General features: G+C 39.1%; 1 protein-coding gene across 2 annotated transcripts in view; it reads left to right on the top strand.

The window, feature by feature from the left end:
• The first annotated feature begins 281 nt into the window (after nucleotides 1–281).
• Nucleotides 282–14314, top strand: part of LRRK1 (leucine rich repeat kinase 1) — a 46005-nt gene continuing 31972 nt past the window's right edge. For both annotated transcript variants that reach the window (XM_053464781.1, XM_053464782.1), the window contains exons 1-4: nucleotides 282–409; nucleotides 5999–6106; nucleotides 13369–13532; nucleotides 14079–14250. In XM_053464781.1, coding sequence (XP_053320756.1) covers nucleotides 6037–6106; nucleotides 13369–13532; nucleotides 14079–14250 — 406 coding nt within the window. In that variant the 5' untranslated portion in view covers nucleotides 282–409; nucleotides 5999–6036. The remainder of the gene's footprint in view (nucleotides 410–5998; nucleotides 6107–13368; nucleotides 13533–14078; nucleotides 14251–14314) is intronic.

A 14314-nucleotide genomic window follows, 5' to 3' on the forward strand; every position in this document is an offset into this window, starting at 1 on the left:
GGCATGCGAGTGGCTGCAGGCGCTGAGATCTCCAGCAGGCTCCACTAGCCCGGCTCGGTTAGTTTGTGGCCGTCCGTTTGGCAGTCGGCCTGAACTCCATTGTTTCTTTCATGTTTCTTACATTCCGTCACTCCGCTGGCGGTTCTTCTCAGCCTCTTTGCTTGTTTTCTCTCTTTCCAGTACAAGGAAGTCTCGCCTCTCTCTCTCCTTCTCTCTCTCTCCTTCTCTGTCTCTCCTTCTCTCTCTCTCCCTCTCTCTCCCCTCCCTCTTTGAGAATTGAGGAAGTTCACACAGACAGACAGACAGACAGACAGACAGAGAAGGCAGCGGTAAGAAACACCCGGAGCAGGGAAGCCATAAGAGTCAGGACAGCACCGCCCCACGCGTGACCCTTGGTGGGGGATATGCAGTAAGTCATGGAACTGACGTGGGGCTTGGAGGGTATGTGGGGGCTGCTTGGTTCCGGGCTCCGTGCTAAGGGTGAGCTGCACAGCCATAGCCCCAGTGGCTTGCAGGGCTGCAGTGATACGGTGTGTCTGTGCGAACGATCAGTGCTGTCACTTCGTATACATTGTTGGCATTTATTATGGATTCACTTAACCCTTTGGATATGTATAAAAGTATGTGCAGTGCCTCTTTAGCACCCACAGGGTTAATGTTATGCAAATACATATCTAACCTCTCCTAGCATAATTTGTAACATGCAGCGCCTTGGCAATGTAAAGGTTAATACCTCTGCTTTTTTGCATTAACCTTTATTGCGCTGCACACCAAGTGCCCCAGATGTGTAGGTAGAGCATGAGATTGACTATGAAACCCTTCCTGCAGGAGGAGAAACCTGTATTGTATACATAAGTGTGTATGTGATGTATTTAGAGCACATGGGTCTACCCGTCTATTGGCACCAACTGCTACATATATATGATTTGATTGACAGCCTATCTATTTTATTATTATAATTATGTAAAGGGTCAGACCTTAATCAGTCCATGGTCTTAGATTCAGGATCGTGCATGGTTAAATTCCCTTACTGTACTAGCCTCTACCACTTCTGATGGGAGATTGTTCCATGTATCTATCACCCTCTCGAGAAAGTAAAACTCCCTTACATTACGTCTCAGCTTCATCTTCTTTATAATTCATAGCTGTAGATGCAGATGTAATCCGTAAATTTTTGTCTGTCCTAGCCTCTATGGAGTGATTTTATTATTGATCACTATAAAGGGCCTAGTGAATTAAACAAAAATATTTCACGCTTAGTCAATAAAGAATCTATAACCGATTGAGTGGTGGAAGGGATATTTCCCCTAGATTTCCCCTAGCATAATCTTCTGCTTAACATTTTCTGTGTGATAACTAATTGTATATTTATTCCCCTTCGTTTTCTATTTAATTGGTGCTCGTTGAAGGATATAATCTGTTGCATATGTCTTCCTGGCATATACTGTATTGGATTCTCTATGGATTTAGTTTATGACTCATATACAATCATAAGCCCTAAAAGGAAAGTATGACAGAATACTTATATTCTATATTATGTTCTTCATCTGCTCCTGCTGTGTAAAAAACGGCCACTTTGCCATATTTTATGCAATGTAACAAAATTTAAAGATAAAAGCATTTTGTCAAAAGATGTTTGGGACACAAATTATTGAACGATACAGAATTATTTATTTATGATACAGACTATGTTAAAAAAAAAACCCCTCGTTATTCCTCTAGGAATATTTATAATTTGGCTTTATATGAATTCCAGTTTTATATTCAAATGGCAGTTATGTTTCAATCTATGAAATACGTGATTGAACACAGATTTAAGGTATAGCCATAGAAAGAGTGAAAGACAATGTAGCAAAGATGATACCTTTATTGGCTGACTGATGTATAATGGATTACAAGCTTCCGAAACTATCTAGACCTCGTCTTCAGGCATATTATACCTGTATAATATGCCAGAAGAAGAGACGTAGATAGTCTTGAAAGCTTGAAATTCATTCATACATCAGTTAGCCAATAAAGGTATTATCTTTACCAAATGTGCTTCAATCCCTTTAAGTATTAAAATGTTTCTATTATCTCCCCTCTTCTTTCCTCCAAGCTATATATTAAGATCCCTAATGTAATGTATGTTCAGTTGTTGAATAAACTATTATTATTTATTATTATTATTATTATCCTTTATTTATATAGCGCCAACAGTTTACGCAGCGCTTAATACAATACATAAATTCAAGGGATATGACAAGACAAGAATTGACAGACTAAGACAAACCGATACATTAGGTGGAGAGACCCCGGCTCGCAAGCTTACAATCTCGAGGGAAATGGGGTGACAAACATAAGGCATAGAGAAAGGGTGAGAGGTATTGTGGTGGTCGTATCGATGACAAGGAAGTTCTAGCAGCTAAGATGGTATGCTTCTCAATTAAACTCAATTGAACCTCTCTCTTCCTGCTACTAATGCCTCTAGCGATACTACCCAGCACCCTGCTTGCTTCTTCTGACGCTATATTGCATTACTGCTTATCTTTAAGTCATCAGAAATAATTAATCCTAAATTCCAGAACAGCGTCCCCGATGCTATCAGCTCCCTTGGGATTTGTATGTGCTTCTAATTTAATTTTTTCAAATTTAAGACCTTTTATGGCACTCTAACTGGTATTTTTTTTTTACATTAGAATTCAATATTAAGTATTTAAGAAATGATTCTCTTCTTACAAAAAAATAAGACACCACTGAAGATTAATTAAGATTTCTTAAAACATTTGAGGAACTGCTATATTCTAAAACTGGCTCGATGCCTTCAAGGTTTGTTAGGTAATTATCCTCTATCTAGTAATTGTTTACATTACAAATATTGTCAAAACAATGATAGAACTTGAAAGGCAACTTTCCCCCCTTACATGATTCCTAAGTAAGCCATCAATATTTTGCTAATATAATGGAACTCCTTAGTCTGTGCTACACAAGGCAAATTCCTTCTCTATAAGAGAACTAACAGTTCCAGGCGTATGTATGTCTCTCCAGAGACTTGTAAGGGCTGAAGCTGGCAGTGCCCACATTTATGTGCAAACCGTGTACCAGCACAATAATATGTTAAATCTGCATTACAATCTCTAAAAGGAAAACCTTTGGATTTTTTTTGCTCTTTACAGGGTCAAAAAATAAGACTTCTGTCTTGGTTAATTACCGTATTTGCTCGATTATAAGACGACCCTGATTATAAGACGACCCCCAAAATCTGAATATTAACTTAGGAAAAAAAGAAAAAGCCTGAATATAAGACGACCCTAAAGGAAAAAAGTTTTACCAGTAAATGTTAATTCATGTAAACTATTTTTTTTAATAAAAGCTATGATTGAGAAAAATATTTTTTTTTGTTTTTATTTCTTGTATTTTCCAACCTGTCCCCCAGTTACGCACATCTGCCCCCAGGCTTGCCACACCAATATGGCACTGTGGCCCATGATATGCCTTTTAACCCTCTATATGCCACTGTGCCCCATGGTATGCCTTTTGACCCCCTATGTGCCACTCTGCCACCAGAAATGCCTTATACCCCTATATCCCATTCTGGCATTTAGGGGGTTAAAATGCATATTATGGGGCAGAGTGGCATATAGGGAGGTATAAGGCATTCCATGAGGCAGAGTGGCATTAAGGGAGTTAAAAGGCATTATATAGAGCACTCTGCCTCCAGAAATGCCTTATACCCCTATATGCCACTCTGGCATTTAGGGGGTTAAAAGGCATATTATGGGGCAGAGTGGCATATAGGGAGGTATAAGGCATTTCAGGAGGCAGAGTGCACTATTAAATGCCCCCTTAACGCCACTCTGCCTCCTGAAATGCCTTATACCTCCCTATATGCCACTCTGCCCCATAATATGCCTTTTAACCCCCTAAGTGCCAGAGTGGCATATAGGGGTGTAAGGCATTCCAGAAATGCCCTACACACACACACACACACACACACACACACACACACACACACACACACACACACTTACTTACCGGTGCTTCGAATTTCCTCCTGTATTGCCGGGGCAGCGGGTTGACGTCTCATTCCGCGGCAGCCGGAAGGAGGTGGAGTTGGCAGCGGGGGTTTGTATGCGTCCGTCGCAAATACCTTCCCCGGCTCTCAGAGATCAGGAACTCTTGAACTCTGATCTCTGACAGTCGGGGAAGGTATTTGCGACGGACGCATACAAACCCCCGCTGCCAACTTCACCTCCGGAAGCACCGGTAAGTGTGTGGGGGGGGGGCGACGACAGGAGGATCCAGGTCCCCTGCAGCGGTGCGGGGGATCTGGATCTTAGTCTCCTAATCAGACCTCTATTTGAGGTCTGATTAGAAGACGACCCCGATTATAAGACGAGGGGTATTTTTCAGAGCATTTGCTCTGAAAAAAACCTCGTCTTATAATCGATAAATCTCCTAAAACCATGAACTGTAGGCAGGAAGCATACTTAAGTACACTTCCTGTTCATGCTGTGTAGCGCTGCTATTAAAGTCAAGGGGATCTGGCCTCCCATTGAACTCCATAGGAGCAGCGTGAGCCAGTCCCATGTGTTCACCAGGTATTATTCCTGCTTTCAGTAGAGGCAGCTGGATTCAATCCCGTTTTCTTATTACATCTGATCTACACCGGCTGGTCAGATGTTGGAACGCTCGGCATGCTCAGCCAGGCAAGTCACCTGAGTTTACCTTCGCTTTTGATGCTGACTTTACAAACAACATGCGGATACCGCAAGGAGCTACTGACTCGTTTTCGGCCCTGCCGAGCTTCATTGAACGTACCATCTGTGATTATTGTAAACTCATTTTACCGAAAATAGAAACTGAGGTATGAAAGAGGAACTATATGTGTAAGAGAGAAAAAAAGAGCTGCAGAAAAAAGAACAGAGAACCTAACATGGCTGGAAGTATTTCTTTTTAGCGAACCAGCATGTTCAGGGGCAGCCAGATCTTTTTATTTTTCTTTCCTTTTTACATGCTGTAGAAACAAGGAGGAAAAATACGAGCTAGAAGAATTGTTACAAATGAAAATACATAGTGTAACTAACATAGTGTGACGAGGCTGTGACCTCTATCGTCGTAATCCAAAAGCATGGTCCTGTGATAAATGCAAAAGGACCTCTTTTTTTAACCTTGAGGTACCCAAATGCATCATGGGGATGGCAGCTATTGGTGATTACTGATTAATCAATTACCTTTGAACATGCTACATGTGTCATGCCCCAACCAAAGAAAACTACATGCATAAATTATTCATCTTAGTGATCCAGGAAGGCTCAATCTATATCCATTAGTTGACCATTAGAAGTATCTCCTTGAAATAATCCAATTTGTTCCTGTTCCAAAAATAGGAATAGTACAGTATTTCAAGGATGCTGCTGTAAATGTACTTTTTCATACCTGTCCGGGATGCCAGGGGGTGCATTCATACAAACATCGCGCAGGGCGAGTTGGAAGCCCGCCTTGGACCCGTCCTTAATACATCTTATAGAAAATAAAAAGCGGTTTTCTCAAGGTCGTGGATTTCCTTGATTACAGGGTTGTCCTAATGTAACACGATTCTCTGTACTCATACAAGATAACAAAAGTGACTGAATTTGATGCCTTCAGAAGTGTCTGCAATGTCAGGACCTCAGAGGCTTACATGTTTTTTAAATTAGCCCTATAAGATATCCCCTTTCACTAAAAACTTCATCTTGTTTTGGACCAGTAAGGCTGTTTCTATTTCCCATGCTAAATAGAAAAGAAGGAGATGCACATGCCATGTGATACCATTGCAGGACCATTGTTGTCCACCCTCCTGTCTTTTTTTTTGTTTTAATTATGGTATTCCTGATTGACTCCCGTGTGTACTTGTCTTTTTGAAAATTGTGCTTATATAAATTACACTTTTTCTTAATCATACAGTGGGTTCACCTGATGAAATATACATTGTCGACATGTAAAATAAATTAAGCACACCTTTATATTCTCCTTCCAGGTCTGATGATTTGGTGCTGGGTCTGATACAATAACCCGATGATGTACTGGTGTGTTGGTACTGAAGCATGTGCTGGGAGCCGCGGTGGAAGCATGGATTCTCACAATGGTGGGTATAATAATATATGCAACTATTTGTTATAGAAAAACATTGGTAGGTTGTTTGAAGATTATATTATAAAAAATGTAATAGCCCTGGTCTCAGTCGGCAATGTTAAGTTACATAAGGTTTTGTACCTCTTCTTCTGGTGGAGATCTTTTCTTCATTCCAATTTTCATTCATCAACTTTGACTAAAGACTCCATTTTCTCTTTTGGGCTAATAAAGACGGTGCCTTCCACCTGCTTTTACCTTGTCATTTATCAGTCTTGTGTCCAAGGCTGATTTTACCTCTCCAGTCCAGTGCTGGGTCAGTTTACCCATGCAGGCACAGATTGTGTATCGCAATGTTCTTTATATGTTTTTTATGCCTGGGGACCACTTTTCCAATTCCACTTCTTCCAGTGTTATGCGATATATCATTTCATAAGAAACACTACAATATATTTTAATACAAATCCTATGTTTCAAGTGAGGAATGAGTTTCTTGCTCTTGGTTTATGTCCCCTGTACTAGCATGTTTTCACATCGCAACGGATGGTTTGTTTGAAGGGCATATTCACAGAATAGGTGAGAAAGAAGAGTAAATTAGGTGAGATAGACATGACAGTCACTCGAGCTGGCCAAATTCATGCAGGGTTGACCCGATTTCTTGAAGCAAGCCTGGCCCAGGCTCTTAAAGTGTGACATATTGGACTGGCACTTGCTTTGTGGTGGGTACTCAGCGGGGCCAAAATGTTATGTTACACTGTGCTAGAAGAGTGACTGCTCACAGAGTGAATGTAATGTGTGTTTCGGTGTTAACTTGTGCGGAACGATCCCAGCCTTCCCCTATAGACTTTTCTTCTCGTAGGATGTATGACTGGTCTCAGTTGTTGTTTCATAGCTCTGCTGTCCTCTGTATGTAACGGAATTTCATAGGTTGGGTTCTAGAAATATCCAAAGTCAGTCTTTGCCCATTATCCTCCAAAACTATATCCTCCAAAACGGCTCTGTAAAAGGTATAGACACATTGGATGAGTAGTAAAAATGTGTGAAAGTTGAAAGGTTTCATTAAAGAAAATATAACCTTGCAAAAGCTTCACAGATATTTTATGGGCTCCTTTTCCATCCTTAAGCTAGCCTATGGAAATTTATTCCACCGGGCTCAGCTAAGTGAAATTGATTTCAGTTGGTTCCGACACATTTCTTTTACAGGCTGAACTTTATAACCCTTGTGTTTTAGTTAATGTTGGAAATAAGTAGGAGGTCAAATCATTACATTAATTTTGACAAATTAAAAGTAAACCTCTCATAATGCTGATCAAGCAATACATTGTTAATATATATGGGGGGGGGTTGTTGGTGCTTCCATGCATGTTGCTTTCTAAAGAATAGGAGAGAGCTAAGTGGACTAAAGCACAGAATCTGGGAGATCATAACCATGGGAGAATTCATCAATCAGATCCTCGAGATAAAGAGATGTCTTTTCAATTACTGCTTGACAGTTGCGGACATCTAAAATGGTAAGTTATTAGGAAAGGCTATGGTATCCCAATATGTTAAGCTTGGAGGAAAGAAGAGAGAGGGGAAAAGGGATTTAACAAAGTACAGGAGGGGCGTTTATTTTGGAGGAGAGAACAAAAAGCCGTATTCTAAAAGAGAGGGTCAGAGGTTGTATAATGTAAGTTGTACTTTGAGAGTGTGGAAGATAAATGGAAAAGTGGTAGAGATCAATACACTGAGGAAAACTATCTTGAATCTAAGATAAAGGACTGATTAAGGTCTAAGTCTCAATATCAGGAAAAATGGGCAAACTAGGTGGGCCAACGGTTCTTGTCTGCCCTGTAAGATGTATGAACAGAATATGTTCCTCTATTTTTTATAGCGCTACTGTCCTCCATATGTAATGGAATTTCATGGCTTGGGTTCTAGAAATATCCAAAGTCGGTGTCTGCCCAGTATTGTCTCCTCCAAGGCTGCTCTGTTAAGCCACAGAAACATGAGATGACCTATGTTTGTGAAATTTGAAAAGCTATCCTAAATTTAAGACCAAGAACTGATTAAGGTCTGAGTTTGTATATCAGTAAACATGGGCAGACTAGGTAGGCGGAATGTTGTTATCAAATTCCGTGTTTCTAGATGTGTAATGTGTGTATATGTGCCTTGTGAGTAATGTGTGTATGTGCTGGCAGGTTGGTACATAGCAACTAGTAAGGTTCTTTTGTTAATTCACAAGAGAAAGTCCTTAAATTTGCATTTCCCTTTTAACTAAAAGGCTACTAAAAATAAAATATACGGAGTTCCGACAGTTTTGCGGAGTCTTATATTCCAGGAAATTCAATAACCGGTTGTCCTTGATTTAGAATATATGGATAATTTTTCTGCTGCCTCTTGATACGTTTTCTGCCGAGAACGTCCTCTGTTTATAGAGGGGAGTATAGAGAGGGCCAAAAGAATGACGTCTGAAATTAAATTATAACTGTGCTCTATAAGACTGCCTGCCTAATATACTCGTCTATGGACTTATTGTACCACAGTTCTTTTGTACTACAATCACAGAATAGTAATTCAGGAAAGGGAAATAATTACACGCTTTGTTTAAAGATGAACAGCTTGATGATATAAATAAAGACTATGCTTAATAAACTGAACTGTCACTAAATATACATTGGAATTTATTATTATTATTATTACATTTTATTTATAGGGCACCGGTAGATTCTGTGGCGCTATCACAATAACATGAGAGTCTAAAATTAACAATAACAATACAATTAACAATAAAAATAAAGAATGAAAAAATAGAGCAATTGCTATATTTTATCCAACTTTTAATTAATCAATAAAAATAATTAACTTCCCATTCGGGTTGTTCCATACAGGGGTTTACGTATATACAGAATCAAATAAGTCTCATCTGTGGTGTGATACTTGTGATTTCATGTACTGCTATACATAAGGGATATATAATAATAATAATAATAATAATAAGCCAGCAAGCCAGGGGTAAAGACGAAGCCGAATTCGAGATCCAAATACAAGTCATGAGCCGGGAAATCCAACCGAGGGGTACAGGGACAGAGAATAAGGGTCAAGGAGCAGGACGGATCAGGAACGGGCAGGGAAGGGTTAACTGGAATATTAAGGGAAGCAGGAAACATACCGCTGAGTTGCTTTCAGGAACTCTAAACAACAACTGAGCACCTTAGGAAAGGTGTCGGTTGTTTAAGTAGTCCCAGAAGCCCCCTAATACCCTTTAAGAGAACCGGCTTTCGCGCATGCGCTAAGGCCCTGTCGGGAAGCCTGCAGACCATGTTGCTGGAGGACGCATCGAGCAGCGGGTACACGTATAGTATAGTTCGTGACACTAAGTGAATATAAAAATTAAACAATAACATGAACAAACTATATACTACATAAAGATATGTTACATCTTATAGATGTAAGTAAAGCATATAGGCCTATATTACCAGTTTTAAAATGAAACATGTCTGCAAGAGTCATTCAAAATGGTTGAAATGAGTTTTTTTTTATGCATAAACCTCTTTGATTTTAAAGATGACACAATACTCAAAAGGCAAGTCACAAGTCCGAATATAAGTTATACTTTACCGAGATGGTGGTAGATAAATGGAACAGCCTCCCATTGGAAGTGGTAGAGGCTAATACAGTGAGGGAATTTAAACATGCATGGGATACACATAAAGCTATCCTGAATCTAAGACAAGACCAAGGATGATTAAGGTTTTAGTCTTTACATCAGAAAAATGGACAGACTAGATCTCCTAATTTAATAATGAGGTTTTGAAGTCTTGTATCTGTATATTATTTACCAAGATTCACCCCATGTCCGAACGCCTTGCCGGCCTGTAATACAACTGTAAGCCTCTTGATCTTCACTGGGTAAAGTGCTTACTTTATTATTATTATTATTATTATGATTAATACTTACTTCTTGCGTGATTGCCGGGGGCTAGACTTATTGTATTGATCTGTCTGAGAGGCAGAGAGGCTGTAGTCCTGACCCCGCTGCCTGGAACAACAGTCTTAAAACCCATATATATTTACATGGGCTCTGAGTAAACATCGACACCCCTGTGGAGCGTACGTGGAGTCTTGGCTTAGACAGGTGGACGAAGGTGAGATGAACGTCTGAGTTATGCTTACGTTTGAGTTATTATGGGTCGTTTTCAGCAGCTTCTCCAGCAGGCATGGCGGCATTGGCCCTGCATAATACATGCAGATAAAAGAACTGTGATGCGTTATTTGTGCACGACACTCCTGGTTTTCTGTTTTGCCGGTGATCACAGTTTGGTTAAAATGGATTATATTCCATTTCAGCGTCTCTTTCACTTAGGACCACTTTACAGCCCTGGTGGTCCCAGGTCGTGGAACGTCAATCTAATTACAGCATTTAGTTTGGACCGACACTCCCACCGGCTCCTAGTATTACCAAGCAATGGGTGAAACAGACAGACGGCGTGCCCTGTGGATTCAAGGCAGAAATATATATTTGGGAGTAAAAAAGTCTTTATAAACGTTTTTTTGTTTTGTTATATGAAATATATTGTGTAAATTTTTTTTAATAGTTGTAAAAAACAATATGCATTGGGCAGACCCTATATGGTCCGCTTTCTTTGTAGTGTTTCGGTCCATTTGTCACAAATTGTGCTGTATGATGTCACCGGAACACCTTTGCTGCATCAGCTTTTTTTGTTTATTATTAATTTTTTTTAAGCTTGAGAGAAAAAGACCATACCTGCTGGTTTAACCCTTTCAATGCCTTGTGAAAAATGTGTGTAAACCTTTGAAACCAGTAGCACATTAACCACTGAAGGTAAAATCAAAGATCCTCTGTAAGAAGTGCTGCGTAAGTTGTTGGCGCTATGTAAACAGATGATAGTAGTAATCCCCCTCGGCACAGTCACACGATAGTACTAGCACTCTGCAGAAACCTCTTAGAAGCGTCAAAAGCTTGTGTTACGCTCTCTAATGGGACAGGGAATTGAAAACTGGCAGAATGGTTTCAGCTGAATCCTCCCTCCACTATCTTATCTCCGCCTGCCTGCCTGCCTGCCTGCACGGTCCTCCTTTCCAGAGATGCTCTATTTTGTAGGAAGGTCATTGCGATCAGAACTAATGATGTCTTTAGTGACTAAATGATCCGTATGCCCTCACTGGGGCAGAATCGAAGTATTGCTCCGGGAGACGGGAGAACAGTTGGTTTATCCAAACGATGAAAAGGTCAGTTGGTGACTTGTATTTGTTTTACCCATTTAATAATTGTGTTGTTTTTATTAGCCATCAGGCTATTGGAAAGGATGCATACGTATTATTTGAGTATTTGCATGCATATACATGAAGTGTGATATAAAACGTATATTTTCAGGTGCTACAAAATACACATTTATGAATAATAATAGGTTAGGAGAAGGGCCAGCGAGGAGGCTTATGCCTACAGTAATTAATTTAGGAAGCTAAATATTTAGAAAAGGTATAGCCTAACATGTCAGGGTAAAATGCTTAGATAGGCATACATGTGAAGTTGAATAACATGTCATTGGTGAGAGGGTAGTGGATAGTTGGAACATCCTTCTGGTGGAATTGGTAGAGGCTAATACAGATTTAAACATGCATGGGATAGACCCATTGTACAGCGCTACGGAATTTGATGACGCTATATAAAACAATAAATAATAATAATAATAACATAGGTCTATACTGAACATAAGACAAGACGAAGGACCGAATAGGGTTTTACGTTTTGTAACAGTAAAAAAAAAAAGTGCAGGCTTGATGGGCTGAGCAGTTCCAATCCATGGGGAAATTCTATAATTCTATGTCATTCGGTGGCAGTAGTGTTAATTCTATTTGCCCTTCAGGAGTTTGGGAATGAACTGCCTTCTAATGGGTGGGATCCCAGGGGGGCTCTCAAATGTCTGTGTGACTTGAGATTTGCTGAATAATTAACAAGAAGCGGTAGTCAGAATCTATCTGCATTATGTAAGTGAACTAACCGCTCGATTACATTATTTGTCCCAGGGAAGGGCCATTTTAGGTAACCTGAAATACATCTTCCATGTACAGAAAATTAAAATGTCTTGCAGACCATAAACGTTCCCATCATCGCTCAGAACAGATACTTTGGTGGCTGGGCTAATACCTGCAAGATCTGTTGATGTGTCTTAAGCATTGGGGTTCATGTATCTTTTGAGATGATTTTTTTGGTAACCTTGTAGCTGTGATGTATATCCAGACCTGCATTGGAATATTGATTATGTTTTATGGTATTTTAAAGGGAATTTGTTACCTAGAAACAGATAGATGTCACTCAGCAGAGCATGTCAGTGTTTATCTTATGTTATTGGTATATTGTTATAAAAAGAAACAAAGCAGTCGTTTTACTTGTAAGGCACCTAAACTATACATGGAACCGGGTATTCAGTTGCTTTGGTATTAAGTATTATGACAAATTAATGAAGGTTTTCTATAATTAAAGAATAACCTGGTAGATATCCCTCAGTAGAAATATTTCCACCATATTATTATTATTATTATTATTATTACTATCATCAATAATATATTTTATTTTTATAGCAGCAACAATTTACACTTCTTACAATAAATATATTCAAAGGGCATGACAAAACTAGATTTGACCAACGAAGACAAACCAACAAATTAGGTAAAGAGGGCATCCCATTCATCAGCTGTGTGCTGTAAGCTACATTTGTGTGATACACCCCCCCAGTGCATCTTGGTCATAATTTTAGTAATAAAAAAGGACATGGCATCTCCCTATCATCCCGTATTTTAATCACTTTTAATCACTTCTAATTTTTTTTTCATGTAATGACATTTAAGGATATTATTTTAAGCAATGTTTTGTTAGTCCGGAGTACTAAAACTATATTATTTGATTGTTACTGTTTTGAATAATATGTAATTATATATATATATATATATATATATATATATATATATATATATATATATATATATATATAAATCATGTTAATATTTATGACAGACCTTTTTAAATCTTGAGTGTGACACCAAATTAAGAATGACATAAATATATATGCTATTAATTTGTTTGATTATGGGTAGAAAGTATTATTGGGTGATAATAATCTCAGCACGTAATGTATGCAACTATCTAAAGTTCTTTTTGCTTGGTTGGTGCTTCTTTTCTATTTCTTGTTTTTTTATGCTTTTCATATTGATTTTGTGTTTACTCTTAAATCAATATTGACATGTTAGTGACATCCTCATCTGTCTTTTGTGCAGGCTCTGCAGGTATGGGAAACAAGCAGGCCATGCCAGCAGAGCTTACCATCAACCAGAGCCCGGTGGTAGCGGAGATCCAGGACGCGTACTGTGATGGGGAGAGAGACAAAGCACGTGATCTGGTGAAGAAGGCTTGTGATGAAAGTATTCAGAAGCATGAGAAGGTGAGGATTTCTGGTCATTTTAAAACACGAAAGTGAAATTGAAACGCATAATGATTTTCTTTCCGGATTCTTGAAGTGTTCAATAAGTAGCATTGTAATAATCCTTTCTGCAAACCTCCTGACTGCATGGGTTGAATTTAGAATCGGGACAGTTTTGAGAGGAAGCTGTCACGCTTGCACATACATATAGTGCTTTTTTTCTGGCTGTTATCATAGAAACAGAATGTTGGCACCCTTGGTAAATATGAGCAAAGAAAGCTGTGAAAATTGCCTTTATTGTTTAACCCTTTGATCTCATGGATATCAAAAAATTGCAAACACACCACAGCGTTATATAAAAAAACATATTAAAATGGTTATGCCACAATTATTGGTACCCTTTTTGTCAATACTTTGTGCTACCTCCCTTTGACAAGATAAAAGCTCTGCGTCTTCTCCTATAATGCCTGATGGGGTTGGAGAATACATGAGTTATGTAATAACATTGTACATTTACCTGTAAGGGTAATCATTCTAGTTTGCGTTGTTTTTTTCCTCTCTGTGCAGTACCAGCTTTTGAGAATCACAGCTGCATACGGAGATCTGCCGTCAGTCCGCTTTCTGCTCCAGGAAGCCCAAATGGTTTTACCCACTGAACCGAGTGATGACAATCCAGCTGTAATGGCTGCACATTTTGGCCATGTAGACGCCGTAACACTGTTACTGGATTCACTGCCAGGTATGCTCTAACAGACCAGAAACTAGTACTCTTTTCTAAATAGAATTGTTTATTCTGCAATATA

Source organism: Spea bombifrons, chromosome 4, assembly GCF_027358695.1.
Source record: "Spea bombifrons isolate aSpeBom1 chromosome 4, aSpeBom1.2.pri, whole genome shotgun sequence".
In the NCBI taxonomy this organism is placed as follows: domain Eukaryota; kingdom Metazoa; phylum Chordata; class Amphibia; order Anura; family Pelobatidae; genus Spea; species Spea bombifrons.